Raw genomic sequence first — 16441 nt, 5'->3', positions numbered from 1 at the left:
AGCCAAGTCCCAGCCAGCTCCACCTGAAACTTCCAAGTTCTGGGAACCAATATGCTCCTTTTTGCTGGAGCCAGCTTAGGGGTGGGGTTCAGGCACGTACAACCAAGGGTCCTGACCACTCCTGAAATTTCCTGTTTGACCCCATCCCATTGGGACTGCCAAAGGATAGAAACTTCAAGAACGTAAATATAAAGATGAATTTTTTTTTAAACAGAACTGCCTTGTGGAGCAGTGAGTCTTCCATCCTTGGGGAGTTGGCCATCAAGTTGGACTGTATTTGGGCTGGAAATGTTGCAGATAAGGCTGACTGAGCAGCCCTAAAAGGCTTCAAGTGCGGGTGGATAAGAAGGAGGAGGGCTGTAAAGAGGGAGACATTGGTCTTGTTGGAGGATGTTCCAGAGAGAGAGATATTTTTGTCCTCCCAGGTGGGCATGTGTGTATGCATGTGTGTGTGTGTGTGCATGCATGAGGGTGTGCATGTATGTGTGTGTGCTGTGTGCATGTGTATGCACATATGAGCATGTGATCCTACTGTTCAGGACTTAGCCTGGAGTGATTACAACAAAATCTCTGGAGTGAGACTCTGACATCAGTATTATTTGAAGGTTGCCAATGATTTTCAGCTTTGCCTGCATATTGGAATCACCTGCAGAGACAGATGCTTGCAGAGGATGGGGAGCAGCTTCAGGAATCGCTAACAAGAGTTGGAGGTGGGGCTTCCCTGGCGGCGCAGTGGTTGAGAGTCCGCCTGCCAATGCAGGGGGCATGGGTTTGAGCCCTGGTCCGGGAAGATCCCACATGCCGTGGAGTGGCTGGGCCCGTGAGCCACAACTACTGAGCCTGTGCATCTGGAGCCTGTGCTCCGCAACAAGAAAGGCCGCGACAGTGAGAGGCCTGCGTACCGTGATGAAGAGTGGCCCCCGCTTGCCACAAGTAGAGAAAGCCCGCGCACAGAAACGAAGACCCAACACGGCCAAAAATAAATAAATAAATAAATTTATATTAAAAAAAACAAAGAGTTGGAGGTGAAGGCAGAAAACAGGAAGCTAAACAAGGTGGGGCAATGGATCAGTCTGGAGTACCAGCCAGGCCCAATTAGGCTGCGGTGGTGCGATGAGTCGTGGTCTAGCAACCAGGATACATGAGTCCTAATGGCTAGGCCTTAGACATGTCACTTCACCTTTCTGGTTTTTGGTTGTCCTTACCTATGACATAGAGGGGTGAAGTTGCCCCCTATCTAGCTCACAGGGTGGGAGTGGGGTGGTGAGGACCCGGTGAGAGCAGGGGATGTGTGGAATGCTTTCACACGCGTGAAGCTCTGTTCAAGTATGAGAGCATGTTTACTCTCACAAGTCAAGTGCCCAGAGGTGCCCCTGGGGACACAGACACAGAATGTAAGTGCCACGAGGGCAGGGTCTCTGCTTTATTCATTAGCGTGTCCCCAGAACCCACGTGTCCCCAGAACCCACACTAGGCCGTGGCACTTAGTAGGTTTTCAGTAAGTATTTGCCAAGTGGTTAAATAAAATTAGCTGAGGGTTGAAATGATTGGCTTGAACTGCGTCCCTGGCTCTCCCCAGGATAAGCCTCCATCTTAGGACACGGGTGTCACTGTCTCTCCCCCTGTGGGCAGCCTAGAAGGCGCCACTCTGCCCTCTGCAGGCTCCTAGTAAAGACGGACTGATCCAGGCCGTCTCCTGGGCTCCGTGTCCCTGCCCTCCCATCTCTAGCCCACACACATCCTTCTGGAAATAATGCAAGTGATGCTTCCCCTCTGCCCATCTCCCTGCCAACCCAAATCCCGTAGGTCTTAGCAGCTGTTTGGCAGGAAATCTGGGAAGGAAGCTCAGTGGTTATTCTCACAGCCTGACGAATCTCTTCTCCCCTGAACACCAATGGCCCAAGGAGCCTCTATTGCTTGTGTTGGCATTTGTATATTAGCCTCTCCCTCTAATGAGATTGTGAGGCTCTAAGGAAAACGACTGACTGCATCTTCTTCCATTTGCTGAGCACTAACGACTTGTGTACCTACTAAGCCCCAAAGCCTAGAGAGCTGCAGAGGGCTACAAACATGAGAGATTTTGTCCTTGACCTTTGGGAGCTTACAGCTGTGTAGGGAGAACTGCACATGGACAAAGGTCCATACAAATAAACTAGAAATCACAAAGCAGTGTGCGTCACACTTAGCATCTAAAATAAAACTGGGCCCCCAGTAACTTCTCAGTAAGTGCAATTACAGAAGCTGAGAGTTCACCCTCTGAATTAGGGCAGGAATTCCCATGCAGTAAAGCTGATAGATGAGTAGTTGGCCCTTGTTTGAATGCTACCAGGGACATCAGGGTTCACTGCCTCTCGAAGTAGCTAAGTCCATCATTGGGTAGTTTTGATGGCATGGTGGAGAAGGCTGAGTGGCTTTCCACCAAGGATCCACGCTTCCCTTGCCACGTGGTGTACAGTGCTTGCCAGGGAGTGACTGTCCAGCCAGGTATGGCATTACCCAGATGCCTTTACATCTAGGTGGAGCTGCATGACTAATAGAATGTGAGTTAATATGTTAAGGTAGGGGAGTGTGCCTTCTCCATGCTCTCTTTTCCCTCTGCAAGAAATGTGGCAGTCACGTGCTGAAAATGGCAGACAGATGAGAAGAGCTTGGGTCCCTGAATCACAGTGTGGAAGGCCTCTTGCCAAACACTCTCACTGGACAGTTTATTATGTGAGTGAGAAACAAATTTTGTTGTATTTAGCCATTGAGATTTGGGGGTTTATGTCTTCATGCAGCTAGTGTTACCTTAATAACTAAGGTTGGAAGAGCCTTTCTTCACGCTCTGCTACTGATAAGCCTTTGTCAATCTGTTGGATGCAGATACTAGCATCTGTATTAAAGAAACACTTCCCTGGTCCTGGATGGCCATCCACCTCATGGACCAATTACTCTTTCCCTTTAAACATCCTCTGAGGAAGGAACCAAAGAGAAAGTGGTTGGTGGAGAAGCTGGCTGCCCTGCACATTCTGTTTCCAGGAAGGCTTGATTTGGTGGCTGTTGTCACAGACATCAGTTGGAGAGAGTCCATGACAGAAAAATAAACCAGAGGGAGCATCACATCAAACTGCCCAGCCCAGCCCTCAGGGCAGAGTAAGCTTATACCCTGTGGGTTTTCCTCTACCCAATTAGTCCCTGTGATTTGGGGCCATGAGCTGGTACCAGTATCTTGGCTGTTCTAGGTCCACGAAACAACATTTAGCGTGCTTACTTATGCACCTCTCCAATATTATTTCCTTCATTGGGCATCTGATTCCCCTGCAGCTGTAAGAGCTCCTTCTTTAGATTTTCCAACATTGTTCCCACCTCCCTCCTGAGCTAACTCTCGTTTAACTGAAGATTCAGCCCAGGCTGAATCGAAGCAGGGCCCACCGGTCTCCACACGTACTGGTCTCCTCCAGCTCATCGTGGATCTCATTGTTGGCACAGGCAAAGTCACGGACTGTCTGCCTGTCGCCCTCATTCTTGGAGAACCAGCAGTCACATTGGAAACGGAAGGTCTCATCGCGGGAATTGTCCTTCACGTCGACATAGCTCAGGTGCCAGCCAGGAAATATCCCTGTAGGAAAGAGACATGGGGACTGGGAGCTGAACGTGCTCTCCCTCCCCTATCAGACTTCCATTCCCCCTGCCCACTGGCTGTGTGGCCCTGGACAAGTTCTCTGTCCTCCTGGGCCTTTGTCTTCTTGTTGATGAAATGAAGGGTTGGGTTAGATTATCTCTGAGACACTTCTAGCCCAGAGGCTATAATTCTCTTTGCAAAATCCTTAACTTGGGTTCATGAACTCTTAGAGGGTCGTGTATGTCCTTTAATATGTATATGTCCATAGTATGTCCACAAGGCAACCCTACAAGGAAGGCATGTATATATTCTAGTCTCACATCTTGCCTTCTCGTGCCACTTGGGGCTGTGGGGGCAGTCCCACTGTCCCCACCAAAAAGCCATTCTCTAGGATCAGACACTGCTCAAAGCAACAACTCTAGATCTTGCCATTGGTCTCAAGGGTTATAAATACAAAGAGACACACAAAGGTGGACACATACTTCCAGTCGCCCAGTCTGCAGGGAGTAGATATTAAGGCTCATGGACAGAGCACACATATTGGCAGTCCTAGTATAGCTTCATTCCCAGTGTAAAAAGTACTTCATATGTTTTAAAACATAGATCTTTACTGAAAGTGGAAAACAGCAAGTCCTAAAACAAGTTAAATTTTAAAATAGTTCTGTCGAGTTAAAAAGTGGTGAGTTATTTTATCAACAAAATTTTTTTGGCATGCATATTTTAAGTTTTATTTAAATTCAAAATGTAAATAACAAATGGTTAGTAATAAATGGAAATAACAGAATCCGAAGCAAGATATCTGGATTCATACCCAGAGCTGCCATATACATGCTATGTGACCTCGGGCAAGTTACTTCACTTCCCTGTTCCTCATCTTTTCAGAATTACATAGAATATAAGTTCAAAAAGATTAAGAAATGATGTAAAATATTTGAGTAGTAACAGTCTGGGTATTCATTTAAGTGGATAAATGTGGGCATCAAACTGCTCGAGTGTTTACATTCTATTAGATACACTTAAGGTGCTTTATTTTAAAATGTCAGTATTTATGATAAACTTTTTAAAACTCAATAAATATATTTACTTTCCTGCATTAGGGCCAGTTCCATCTGTAAGTTTGTAAATTGGTTGCTTTCTGAGATGATTCCTGATACTATCATACACTAATTCAACTGCTTAATAAGGCTCGAAGTATTCAGTCTAGAGATGGTGCATGACAGACCCATGGAAGCAGTCCTACCAGGCTTCGAGAGCGGAACATAGGAAGGAAGAGGGAGTGAAGAGGGAGGCAGAGGAAGAGAAGACAAATCATTTGTCCTGTTGGAAGATGTCCCAGTGGAAGACATTCTTTGCTCTCCCCCAATCCCCTACTGTGGGTGTTTGTGTGTGTGTGTGTGTGTGTGTGTGTGTGTGTGTGTGTGAATATGAATGAGGTGATTCCCTGTCCAGGCCTTACCCAAATCAACTACAACAGGATCTCTGGAGTGTGACCCAGGCATCAACAGTCTTTAAAGCTTCCCAGGTGATTCCAATGTGTAGCCAAGGCTGAGAACTTGAGCCTGCATGGCAATTACCTGGAGGACTTTGTTAAAACAGATAACTGGGCCCCACCCCCAGAGATTCTGATTCAGTTAGGTTTGTAGTGGGGTCCTGGGGTCCAAGAATTTCTTTCTCTAACCAGTTCTCGGGTGCTCCTAGTTCTGCTGGTCCCAGAGCCACACCTTGGCTTAATGTATCAGAGTCATCTCTTCTCCAGGATGATGGTCTTTCTATGATATCATGGCAATAATGATCAATGGGAATCAATGAGAATTTTGTGTTAGTGTGTGCATAAGTGTGTGTGAGTGTTAGTGGAGGGGGATGACATTAACCAGAGAGGTGGGTCATCATGAGATCACTTCTGTTGCTGGAATGCACTCTTCACCCTGCTGTACATCCTGGGCAGGTTTCACTCCTGAATTACACTTCCTGAGCTCCAGGCAGGGTGGTGACAGAGGAAAACAGTGAGCTCATGGGAAGGGTGGATTCTGGGCTGGCTTTGACTTTATCCACAGGCAATTCAGTGCCCCAGTGTGTGGTTGAAGACAACCAGAGGAGGAGCCTACCTGGCCCGGGTTGCCCTGGTGCTTCTTGGCAGGTTGCTCCCTTCCCTCCTCATCCCCCTTTCCTCTCTCCTCTGAAAGCATGGCATTGTCTCACCCCATCTCCAGTTCTCTTTCCAAGTTTGATTCTGCAAAGAAACTTCTTCCATGGTAAATAGCAGGCTAACCCCAACCATTCTGAGATAAAGAAGCTTCATTCTCAGCCTCATGCTCACTGCTTATTTAGTTGCCTTGTTTTGGAAATGTTGAATGTGATTAACAGGGATCCTACTACAACTTTCTAGACTAATAACCTATCAAACATGGGAACAGGCAGCCCTGGGCAGGCTGATGCCATGTGGCTGGGTTCTGCTGTTGAAGGCACCAGAGAAGTTGACAGACCGACAGTTATAGCATGGCTAGTTGTGTGGCCAGCACTACCTGGATGGTCTCCACCATAGACCAATAGGGAACCATCTGAATCGCACCATTAGAGAATCCATTTCTTTACAAAGTCTCCTCTTTTAGAGTCCTACTTTTTTTTTTTACACAAATATAGCAAACACCCCACACTGCCTGACATCTTACCTTTTCACTTACAATCTATATCAGTACATAAATATCTGCCCATCATTTTTTCACAGTTGCATGGTATTCCATTGTATGCACACAAAAGAAATTTTCTACCTTGTTCTTATTGATGGATAATTAGTTGCTAACCAGACTTTTACTTCTATATGCAATGGTATAATTACTATCCTTCTACATGCATCGTAGTGATCTTTTAAAATCATGAATCGGATTTTGTGACTTCTCCATGGAAAACCCTTCAATGGCTTCCCAGCACTCTCAGAATAAAATACAAACAGCTCACTAGCAACTCTAAGAATCGACATGACTTTGTCCCTTTCCATTCTGATTTCATTTCATACTACTTGCAATTTTACTTACTATATTTCACTTACACTGGCCTTTTAGTACCTTAATATATGAAATCCAGTCTTGCCTTGGAAACTTTGCATATACTTTTTGGTCTGCCTGGAAAAATATACCCCAGGCTCTGAATGCCCATAGTGTTTCATCACTGAGGCGTCAGATCAAATGTCCTGTCTTTGGGAAGACCTTTCCTAACCACACTATTTGCAGAGGTTTCCTCATCCTCAATTACTTGCCATCACATCAACATATACCCATTTCACAATCTGAAATAATTTTGTTTTTATTTCCTTGCACATTTTCTATATATTGTCTGTCTTTTACTAGGTTGTAAGCCCCATGAAAGCAGGGGTCTTGCCTGATATATCCACCACTATATTTAGTGCCTAGAGCAATGCTTATAGCACATTATTCAACAAATGTTTATTGAATGCGTGAGTGTGCACTATTAGTGAATAGGGAAGAATGAGGAAGAAGGAAGCTGGTGGTAACATTCTGTGAGTGGAGGGGGAAAATAATTCAAAGCCCCACCAGGGAGCAGAGGCCTGCCCTAGTAGAATTGATTGTTTTATCCCAAATGTCCTAAGGTTTACTATAAGAAAAAAGCTTAAAAACTGAATGAGCATGGGGTCCCAATCTTTCCAGCCAAGAGAGGGCAGATTCTGAGTGGGAGAGAGACTGACTGCTACATGCTTCCTGGACTTCATCATGCCATCTACTACCTGTGATTCCTCAGTGGCCTTCCATACCTGATGGGAAAAAAGGGCCCAATTCTGTGTTTTCATATGTAGGGCTTTCTTCACCCTATCTCCATACACTTCATTCCTTACCTCAATAAGGAAGACCCCCCTAATGCAAATCCTCCACCCTACTTAGATAGATTTATTCAGCACCACTTTAGCATTTTCTACCTCTTCATTAAGGCTCCAAGCTATTTCCCTGTCCTAAATTCCCACCTATCCTCTGGACAACTTAGGCCCCACCTCCTCTATGAAACCCTCCAAACTCCCCAGTCCCATAGCATTCATCATCTGTCCATTCCCTTGGCTATGAACACAGATGGCTTGGGAAATCTTTGCTATTGAGGTCATGAACATGAACTAACTCTTTAATGGTGATTTTATGTTGTATGTCTGACTTCTCCAGTTAGATTTTAAGGTGTGGGAACCATGTCTTATGACTTCTTGATTGCATCACAGGGATATTGACTTAATGCTCAATAAACATAGAATTGATAAATTATATTTACTTTCTATAGTGAACTCTCAGGTTTTTTTTTTTTTGGTCAAGCTAAGGTCCAAACAAAATTGGACCTTTTGTTTACCATGTGGGTAAACAAAATTTCTTAAACAAGATAAATAGATGATTTGAAATGAGTTATGGAACCATCACAGTCCTAGTTATTAAAGAATACAAGAATCTAGCTATTATTCTTCCACAAACACTTTCACATGTACATCATCCAAACTAGGATGCCCAGAATGACACACATGGATTTGGCAAATCTGGACTGCATTCTCAGCATACCCACCATACTGAACGTATTATCATATCTTCATGCCTCAGTTTCCTTACTTGAGCAATGTGACTTCTGTGGTCCTTTATATTTCTATGAATTTATATTATTCAAAAGAAAATATATAAATTCATTCTGTGATTTCATCAGAGTTTTCAGAGGAAGCAAGCAAGAAGAACAAGATGAATTAGAAAATAAACACTCTGTTATAATTTGTTCAGTGTTGTAAAAGCTATCTGGGTGATTGGAATTAAGGAGAAGAATTAATCATTTATCTTGATTTTCATTTATGAACTATATTTCATGGTAATCAAATAGCCTGAGGGACAATTTTTTACAGAAGAATTCTAGCTAATAAGTGGATAAGAAATAACAATTAGAAAATCATTTGTAACCCTAATTGATCGTCACTGGGAGAAGCCATTAGATGAAGAGTGATGGGGGGAAATTTACAATGGAGGAATCAAGTAGACAGCCCCTGGATCCACCATTAGATGTGAGCATCAGTGAGACTGAGACAGCTGTGATGTAATATGAAGGACACAGGTCCCATTTTAAAGTAGCCTTGATACCACCTATAAGGCATTCTTGCCAAAGAATGTTGAACCTGAAGCTAATCAAGCCTTTAGAGCTGACCTCCAGATTGTAGGAAATATGGGGAATAAGGAAGCAATGATACCAAGAAGAAGCAAACAGGCAGGTCTGGAGTGTGAAAATTTTATAGATCATTGGGCCCAGTTCCTTCAACAGTCAATGGCATGAAAAAATAAAGGGATTAGGTATGGCTCTTCATTAAAGGAGGCTAAAGAAGCATAACAACTAAATATGCTGTGTGGACCTTATTTGCATCCTGATTCACATAAAACCAAAAGTACAAAGACATTTTTTATGTTATTAAGGAAATTTGCATATGGAGTGGAAATTGGATGACATAAATAAATCATTGTTAAGTGTGATAATGGCATTGAGAAAATATCTACTTTTAAAAGAGAAGCATACTAAATATGTTTGGGCGAAATGACATGAGGTTTAGGATTTGATTTTATATCTTTCAGCAAACAAAAAGAAGCCAAAAAAGAAAAAAAAAGGGTAAAGCAGGTATGACAAATCATGTGTTGAATCCATGTGATGGGTATGTGGAAGTTCATTATACATATCTAGCTGTCTTGACTTATATTAATATTTAAACTTTCATCTCTGGAAGATAAAGTTACTATAAAGAAAAAGTTAGGCACAGAACCTTGTTCCTCTCCTGACCCTAGTATCCCAACCACTTGGGCTCAATGAAGACACAAAAATCTTTCTTTCCCTGCCGATGATAGGATCCTGCTTTCAGATCCAAAGTCTGGTTGGAAAGGAGAAGGCCATTTCTCTGCTTACAAAGGGAAGAGATTAACATCAATGACTTGGGATTTCTTTAGGTTCAAGAGCCATGATGGGGCCAAAGGCAATCAGTCTTGGGCTATCCAAGGGAGGCATCAAGTTCTTTGAAGAGCCAAAGTAGTAGCAACAAACAATCGTTAGTATGGCTTAGAGCTGTCCAAGGTGCTGAACTGCCTCCCTTTTCTTTCAAGGTTTTGACAGTGGTGAGACAAATTTGAATGCAGAGTTTTTGCATAGAAGAAAAATGCAGTTTTTTTCCTTGAGAAAACTGAGAAAGTCTAGATATGTGCATAGTGTCTAAGGAGTGGGGACAGCCATTATTAGAGGACCTAGTGATGACCCTGAGGTTCATGGCTAGTACTCAGTTTTTGAAAGTACTAAGACACAAGGAAAAATTCTGATTTGGGAGAAATGTGCGTTCCCTGTGGTGGAGGCATAAAAAGACAGGAATGATCAGAGGGACTGAAACAGAGGTATAAATAAATTCTATATTAAGTTCCTACTATATTACAGGCAGTGTGATAGGCATTAGGGAAAGAGCAATGAATATGACAATGGTACTCATGTAACTGATAAGTAAGGGAGACAGAGGCTAAGCATGCAGTTACAAATATAATGACTATTCTGGGGGACGGTTTAAGTAAGGTAAGGCAATAGGAAGAACTTATAGTGAGGAGATCAGTACATAAGAGAGTTTGTTAATCATAAACAGGGAGATGTAATCATGGCAGGGTGCATGTTTGGAGTTAGGTCACAAGGCAGAAGTCTCAGGGGCTGGAATTCAATGTCAAGCACATAGTAGAAACAGAAGCTAGTCTGATGCCTTTTAGTTCTAGATTCTTCCTCTTTTTCCTGCTTAGAAGAATAGTTGGTTTCTGAGCCCCAGTTACCACTGAACTGCCTGCAGGGCTATGGAGACCCTAGCTGCAAAAGTTAAGAGCAATGTTTGTCAAGCAGATCCCAACTTGACACCATCTTGAGAATTATAGCTCTGGACCACCTCACTGTACTTTAAGCTGCTGCAGTTAACCTTGCTGACTTCAAGCTCTCTGATGGGACTTCACTCTGATATGGTGCATTTTATCTTGGCCCAATGGCTTGAATATTTTTCTATTCAGCAGCAAATCCTGAGGCAGATATTTTGCTGCAGAAAGGTGATTGAATTGGAGCCCTCAGGAAGTCTACACTATTCCCTGGAAGGGCCTCTTCCTTACTGTATTCAATTCTCAGGGCTGCTGTAACCAATTACCACAAACTTCGTGGCTTAAAAAAAAAAGAAACTTATTCTCTCACCACCATGGAGGCTACAAGTCTGAAAACAAGGTGTCAGTGGGGAATGATCCTTCTGAAGACTTCAAGAAAGAATCCTCCTGGCCTCTTCCTAGCTCTGGGTAGCTCCTGGCAATCGCTGGCATTCAATGTCTTTGAGCTCTGTTCTCTATTTCCGGTCTCTGCCTCTATCTTCACGTGGACTTCTCCATATGTCTCTTTGTGTCCTCTCATCTTCTTATAGGAACAGAAGTCATTGGATTTAGGAACCACCCTAAATCCAGGATGATTTCATCTCAAAATCCTTAACTAATAAAGGCCCTATTTGCAATTAAGGTCACATTCTGAGGTTCTAGGTGGCCAAGAATTCAGGGGGAACATTTGACCCACTAAATCTGCCTTTGGAGAATTACAAATGCTTTGAAGGAGTGTCTGATAGAATGTGCTACATCTGGAGCTTCTCAAACACAGAGAGGAGAAAGGTATTTCCCTGGGAGTCCAGAAAAGGATGGCATTTGGAGTCATCCATTTAGGCTTAAGAAGCTGCTACAAGCTGATGTTTGACATGAATTTAGTTATTTGTTCACATAATTATTAAATAGCTACTAAGTGCAAGGCACTGAGAATTCAAAGTTGAATCAAACAAGTTAGAGACCTACTGTTTAGAGATTCAAAATCTGCCAGTCGTAATTGGCAAGGCAATTACAATTCAGCACAGTAAGCGCTATGAATAGAGTTATAAACAGAACAGTTCGGGAGCATCGAGTAAGGAGCATCTAATTTCATTTCATGTAAAAAGTGGTAGTTAATCTGGAGTTTGAAGGATGCATTAGAATTTATCAGGGGAAGAGAATTTCAGGTGAAAACTCATCTCTTAGGTATCTATTTATGAATAACTGTTAGCTTGGCCAAAGATGTAAGTTATTTCATGCCAGGTAAAATTTAAACAAGGGCTGGCCTCGAAGTTCAGAGAGCTAGGAAAGAGAAGAGAGTGAAGGGAAGAGAAAACCTTTTTAATGGAAGTTCATCTTAGAGATTTCTCATTGTTGCAAATTCATATGTACCACGCCATTCACTGGATGGACTGGAACAGTCAGGAATAAAAAGGCAATTCCACTTTATAAAAAGGACAAGAAAACAGAGAGGGTGAAGCTAGGTGAGAAAGTTTCCCTGACAATTTGTGTGTGTGTGGGGGGAGGAGTACTTAGGAGGCAGTGACGAACATTTTTGTCTTATAAACATGAATCCATAAATGACAGAAGGCTCTTTATCTTCCCCTCCTTTTCCCTTGTTACAGTGATTTAAATGTTTGGCTGCATAAAAATATTTCTCACCAAGGGATTCTGGGAATTTGCTAGGGAGAAATAAACATTTTCAATAGTTTAAATTGCTTTGCTATTTGAAAACAAATGTGTTTTCATATTTCCTTTATTAAATTTATGCCCAGGAAACTATGGCATCATGAACCAACACACCACTTCTTGGGATTTCATGACCAGTGAACGATCCTCAACATTACATAGTTCCTCAGACAGGGTCCATCTCCCCAGACACATTCCCCTTTGGAAGTAAAAAAATGTTAAGGCAATCCATTTTCCTCCTCTTTTCTTCCTCCTTCTCCTCTTCCTTCCCTTCTATTATCTAACCTCAGGTTAGAATTCTCAGGAATCTGCTCTCGGCCACTTTTGTTTTTCTCAAGCTGCACTTCCTCCACAAATGCTCTTATCACTCTCATGGCTTCAGTAGTGTCTCTGTACTAACAACTCTTAGATCAATATCTCCCAGCTAGTTTTCCTCCTGAGCTCCAGACCCCACTGTTACTAGCTATCACCTCTTAGATGTCTTCCAGACCTTTAAATTAAACATATCAAGATGAAGAAACTCCTCAAGCATCCTCACCATTCTTGCTCAAGTTTCCTTCTTAGCCAGACCTTTAATAAGCTTTCTGCCTTAAATATTTCTCAAATCTTTCTACATTTTCTCCATTCCCCACTGCTACCATCATTGTGCAAAGCATCATTATCTCCCATCATCTCTTAGCCAGTCTTTTGAAGTTTGTTTTCTTTTCCATTTAACCTATCCCCCACAGATACTATGGTAATCTTCCCCATGTGACTACTGTTCTGAGATCCTTTGATGGCTTCTCAGGACAATTAGGATAAAGACCCAATCCTTGACATGGCTTATAATAACTTGCACAGCCTGATTCCAGTCTACTTTCTAGCTCCCAACCCCGTTCCCTATTTTGTAGTCATTCTGAACTCTTCTTTCATTTCTGGAACATATCAATATTTTTTATATTTCAGGACTTTTATGTTTTCTATTCATTCTGCCTCAAATATGCTTCATTTTTGGTAAACACCACACCTAACCAAATGTCTATTCCTATCAATACTTCAGGTCTTAGCTTAAATATCACCTTTTCAAAGATAGATCCAGTTGAACCTTATTATTTGTGTATTATCCGTATTTACAAATTAACCTACTTGCTAAAATTTATTTGTAACCCTAAAATCAATACTCACAGCGTTTTCACAGTTATTCATGGACATGTGCAGAGTGGCAAAAAATTTGAGCTGTCTGATGCACATGTTGCCAGCTGAGGTTAAACAAGACGGTGCTCTGCCTCCTTGTTTCAGCTTTCACACTATGAATAAGTGTCCTTTGTTTGGTCTATTTAGTGCTATGGTTTTTTATTTTTACATTTTTATGCTTTTGTTGGTAATTTTGCTGTTTTAAATGTCCCCCAAGCATAGTGCTAGAGAGCTGTCTAGTGTTTCTAAGTGCAACAAGGCTGTGATGTGCCTTACAAAGAAAATAGATTTGTCACTTAATGTTCCTTTAGGCATGAGTTATAGTATTGATGACCATGAGTTCACTGTTAATAAATCAAGAACTCCTAGAGAAATGGAAATAAAAACAAAAATAACAAATGGGACCTAATGAAACTTAAAAGCTTTTGCACAGCAAAGGAAACCATAAACAAGACCAAAAGACAACCCTCAGAATGGGAGAAAATATTTGCAAATGAATCAACAAACAAAGGATTAATCTCCAAAATTTACAAGCAGCTCATGCAGTTCAATAACAAAAAAACAAACAACCCAATCCAAAAATGGGCAGAAGACCTAAATAGACATTTCTCCAAAGAAGATGTACAGATGTCCAACAAACACATGAAAGGATGTTCAGCATCACTAATCATTAGAGAAATGCAAATCAAAACTTCAGTGAGGTATCACCTCACACCAGTCAGAATGGCCATCATCAAAAAATCTACAAACAGTAAATGCTGGAGAGGGTGTGGAGAAAAGGGAACCCTCTTGCACTGTTGGTGGGAATGTGAATTGATACAGCCACTATGGAGAACAGTATGGAGGTTCCTTAAAAAACTACAAATAGAACTACCATACGATGCATCAATCCCACTACTGGGCATATACCCTGAGAAAACCATAATTCAAAAAGAGTTATGTACCAAAATGTTCATCGCATCTCTATTTACAATAGCCAGGACATGGAAGCAACCTAAGTGTCCATCAACAGAAGAATGGATAAAGAAGATGTGACACATATATACAATGGAATATTACTCAGCCATAAAAAGAAACGAAATTGAGATATTTGTAGTGAGGTGGATAGACCTAGAGTCTATCATACAGAGTGAAGTAAGTCAGAAGGAGAAAAACAAATACCGTATGCTAACACATATGTATGGAATCTAAGAAAAAAAAATGTCATGAAGAACCTAGGGGTAAGACGGGAATAAAGACACAGACCTACTAGAGCATGGACTTGAGGATATGGGGAGGGGGAAGGGTAAGCTGTGACAAAGTGAGAGAGTGGCATGGACTATGAAACGTAAAATAGATAGCTAGTGGGAAGCAGCCACATAGCACAGGGAGATCAGCTAGGTGGTTTGTGACCACCTAGAGGGGTGGGATAGGGAGGGTGGGAGGGAGGGAGATGCAACAGGGAAGAGATATGGGAACATAAGTATATGTATAATTGATTCACTTTGTTATAAAGCAGAAACTAACACACCATTGTAAAGCAATTATACTCCAATAAAGATGTTAAAAAAATTAATCAAGAATATATATTAGATGAGGTGTCTTTAAACAGGAACACACATAAAACAAAGTTATGTATTGACTGGTTGATGAAAATGCTGTGACCAGAGGCCTGCAGGAACCTCATCTTGTATTTTCCCTAGGAGCAGTGGTTCAGTGTTTGCAGCAACTTTAGAGGGCAAAACTATTGTGGATAATGAGAATTGGTTACATTTGATTTATTGACTGAAATCAATATAAAAACTTGTTAGGACTTGTTAGGAATCATTAGGACTACAGTAGTAGAGGAACTGAAAGGCTCATGTTGTCTGGGAAGAGGACATGTCAGGTAGGAGGAGAAAAACAAGAAAGGGGGAAACATAGGCATCACTACAGGCAAACATTATCCCTGACTCCTGGAATGCTACTGCTTGACTCTCTGGAACATTTTTCTGAAATATGTGTGCCTTTGCTTACCTAGGTAGTTTGGAAGGAGGGATACCACACGGAGCAGGAATGCCTAAGAGGACTCTGGAAAGTCTGTGATGAGAAACAGATGGGAATGGAAGGAGAAGGCAGACTTTGAAGGTGTGGTAGCAACAGGAGAAGTCATCCAAGGAACAAAGAACCAGTAGGGTTTCAGATATTTAGTCAGGTGGAGTTAGATAAGATGGAGTTGAAGACAGCAGCCTTTGAAGACAGGAAACAGAGATGAACTCTGATCTTGGATCAGCAATTATCTGTCTATTATTGCTGTGAATTGAGGATGAGACGTATGGTAAGTTGAACCATTTTGGCAAGCTGAGGGAAGTCTATAACAGTCCAGTCTGAAAATAGTCAGCCTCAAATGTGGGAACCCTAGAAACAGGTGGCAGAGTCCAGAATTGAGAGACGCCAGAGAGAAGTCAGTACCCTGGACAGCTACACAGCTCCAAAGGCTATAGCGTGTTTACCCAGAACTGTGGTATTTAACACGGGCATCCTCAGTCTTTCTGGTCATCCCCTCCACCCTCACAACCCTGTGAGTGAAACCTTCATATTAAAAATGGCCCTGACACTGTCTTCCCTTCTTGGAAAAGGAAAGGAGGTCATCATGGTCTACATGAAGTTCTACCCTGCCCAGTTCTCTGACCTGACCAGGAGGTGATCAGGGAGCCCCTTGACCTCTGATCCCATCATGTGGTTGAACCCTAAGGGGATTGTTCAGACTGGCTGGGAATAATATTTCTTCCTTCTCAAGGTTCTATTCCCTTTGCTTCTCTGTTCCTTCTGAGATAGGGGCTGTGGAAGAACAGAATTAAAGGCCCTGGTATTTCTCAGCTCTGTCCTGGGAGTGGGGGAGGGGGTGGAGTCTCAACTAAGCTAAGATTTAGTGAGTCTCCACTGTGCCACAGGCACCTTTGTAGGCAGTTATGAAAATAAATATGAATGAGCCATGGCCCCTGATCTCAAGAGTAATGCCTTGCCAGGGTGTGTTGGCAGTCCCGAGATAAAACGTACTTCCTTCTGATTAGGACAGGGGCACACTTCCCAGGAATATACTTCCTAAACTATGGTTTGCCTCTGGCATGGACACTGCAACAGGAAACTGTATGCATGGATA

The 16441-nt window shown here is 42.3% G+C and overlaps 1 protein-coding gene across 4 annotated transcripts in view; it reads right to left on the bottom strand.

Annotated features, from left to right (window-relative positions):
• Nucleotides 1-16441, bottom strand: part of LOXHD1 (lipoxygenase homology PLAT domains 1) — a 202709-nt gene that overhangs the window by 12088 nt on the left and 174180 nt on the right. For all 4 annotated transcript variants that reach the window (XM_067699194.1, XM_067699191.1, XM_067699192.1 and 1 more), the window contains one exon: nt 3428-3598. In XM_067699194.1, the coding sequence (XP_067555295.1) occupies nt 3428-3598 (171 nt within the window). The remainder of the gene's footprint in view (nt 1-3427; nt 3599-16441) is intronic.

The sequence above is a fragment of the Pseudorca crassidens genome, chromosome 12, assembly GCF_039906515.1.
Source record: "Pseudorca crassidens isolate mPseCra1 chromosome 12, mPseCra1.hap1, whole genome shotgun sequence".
Lineage (NCBI taxonomy): Eukaryota > Metazoa > Chordata > Mammalia > Artiodactyla > Delphinidae > Pseudorca > Pseudorca crassidens.
The sequence above is the reverse complement of the archived record's forward strand: the minus strand, read 5'-3'. Positions and strand labels throughout refer to the sequence as shown.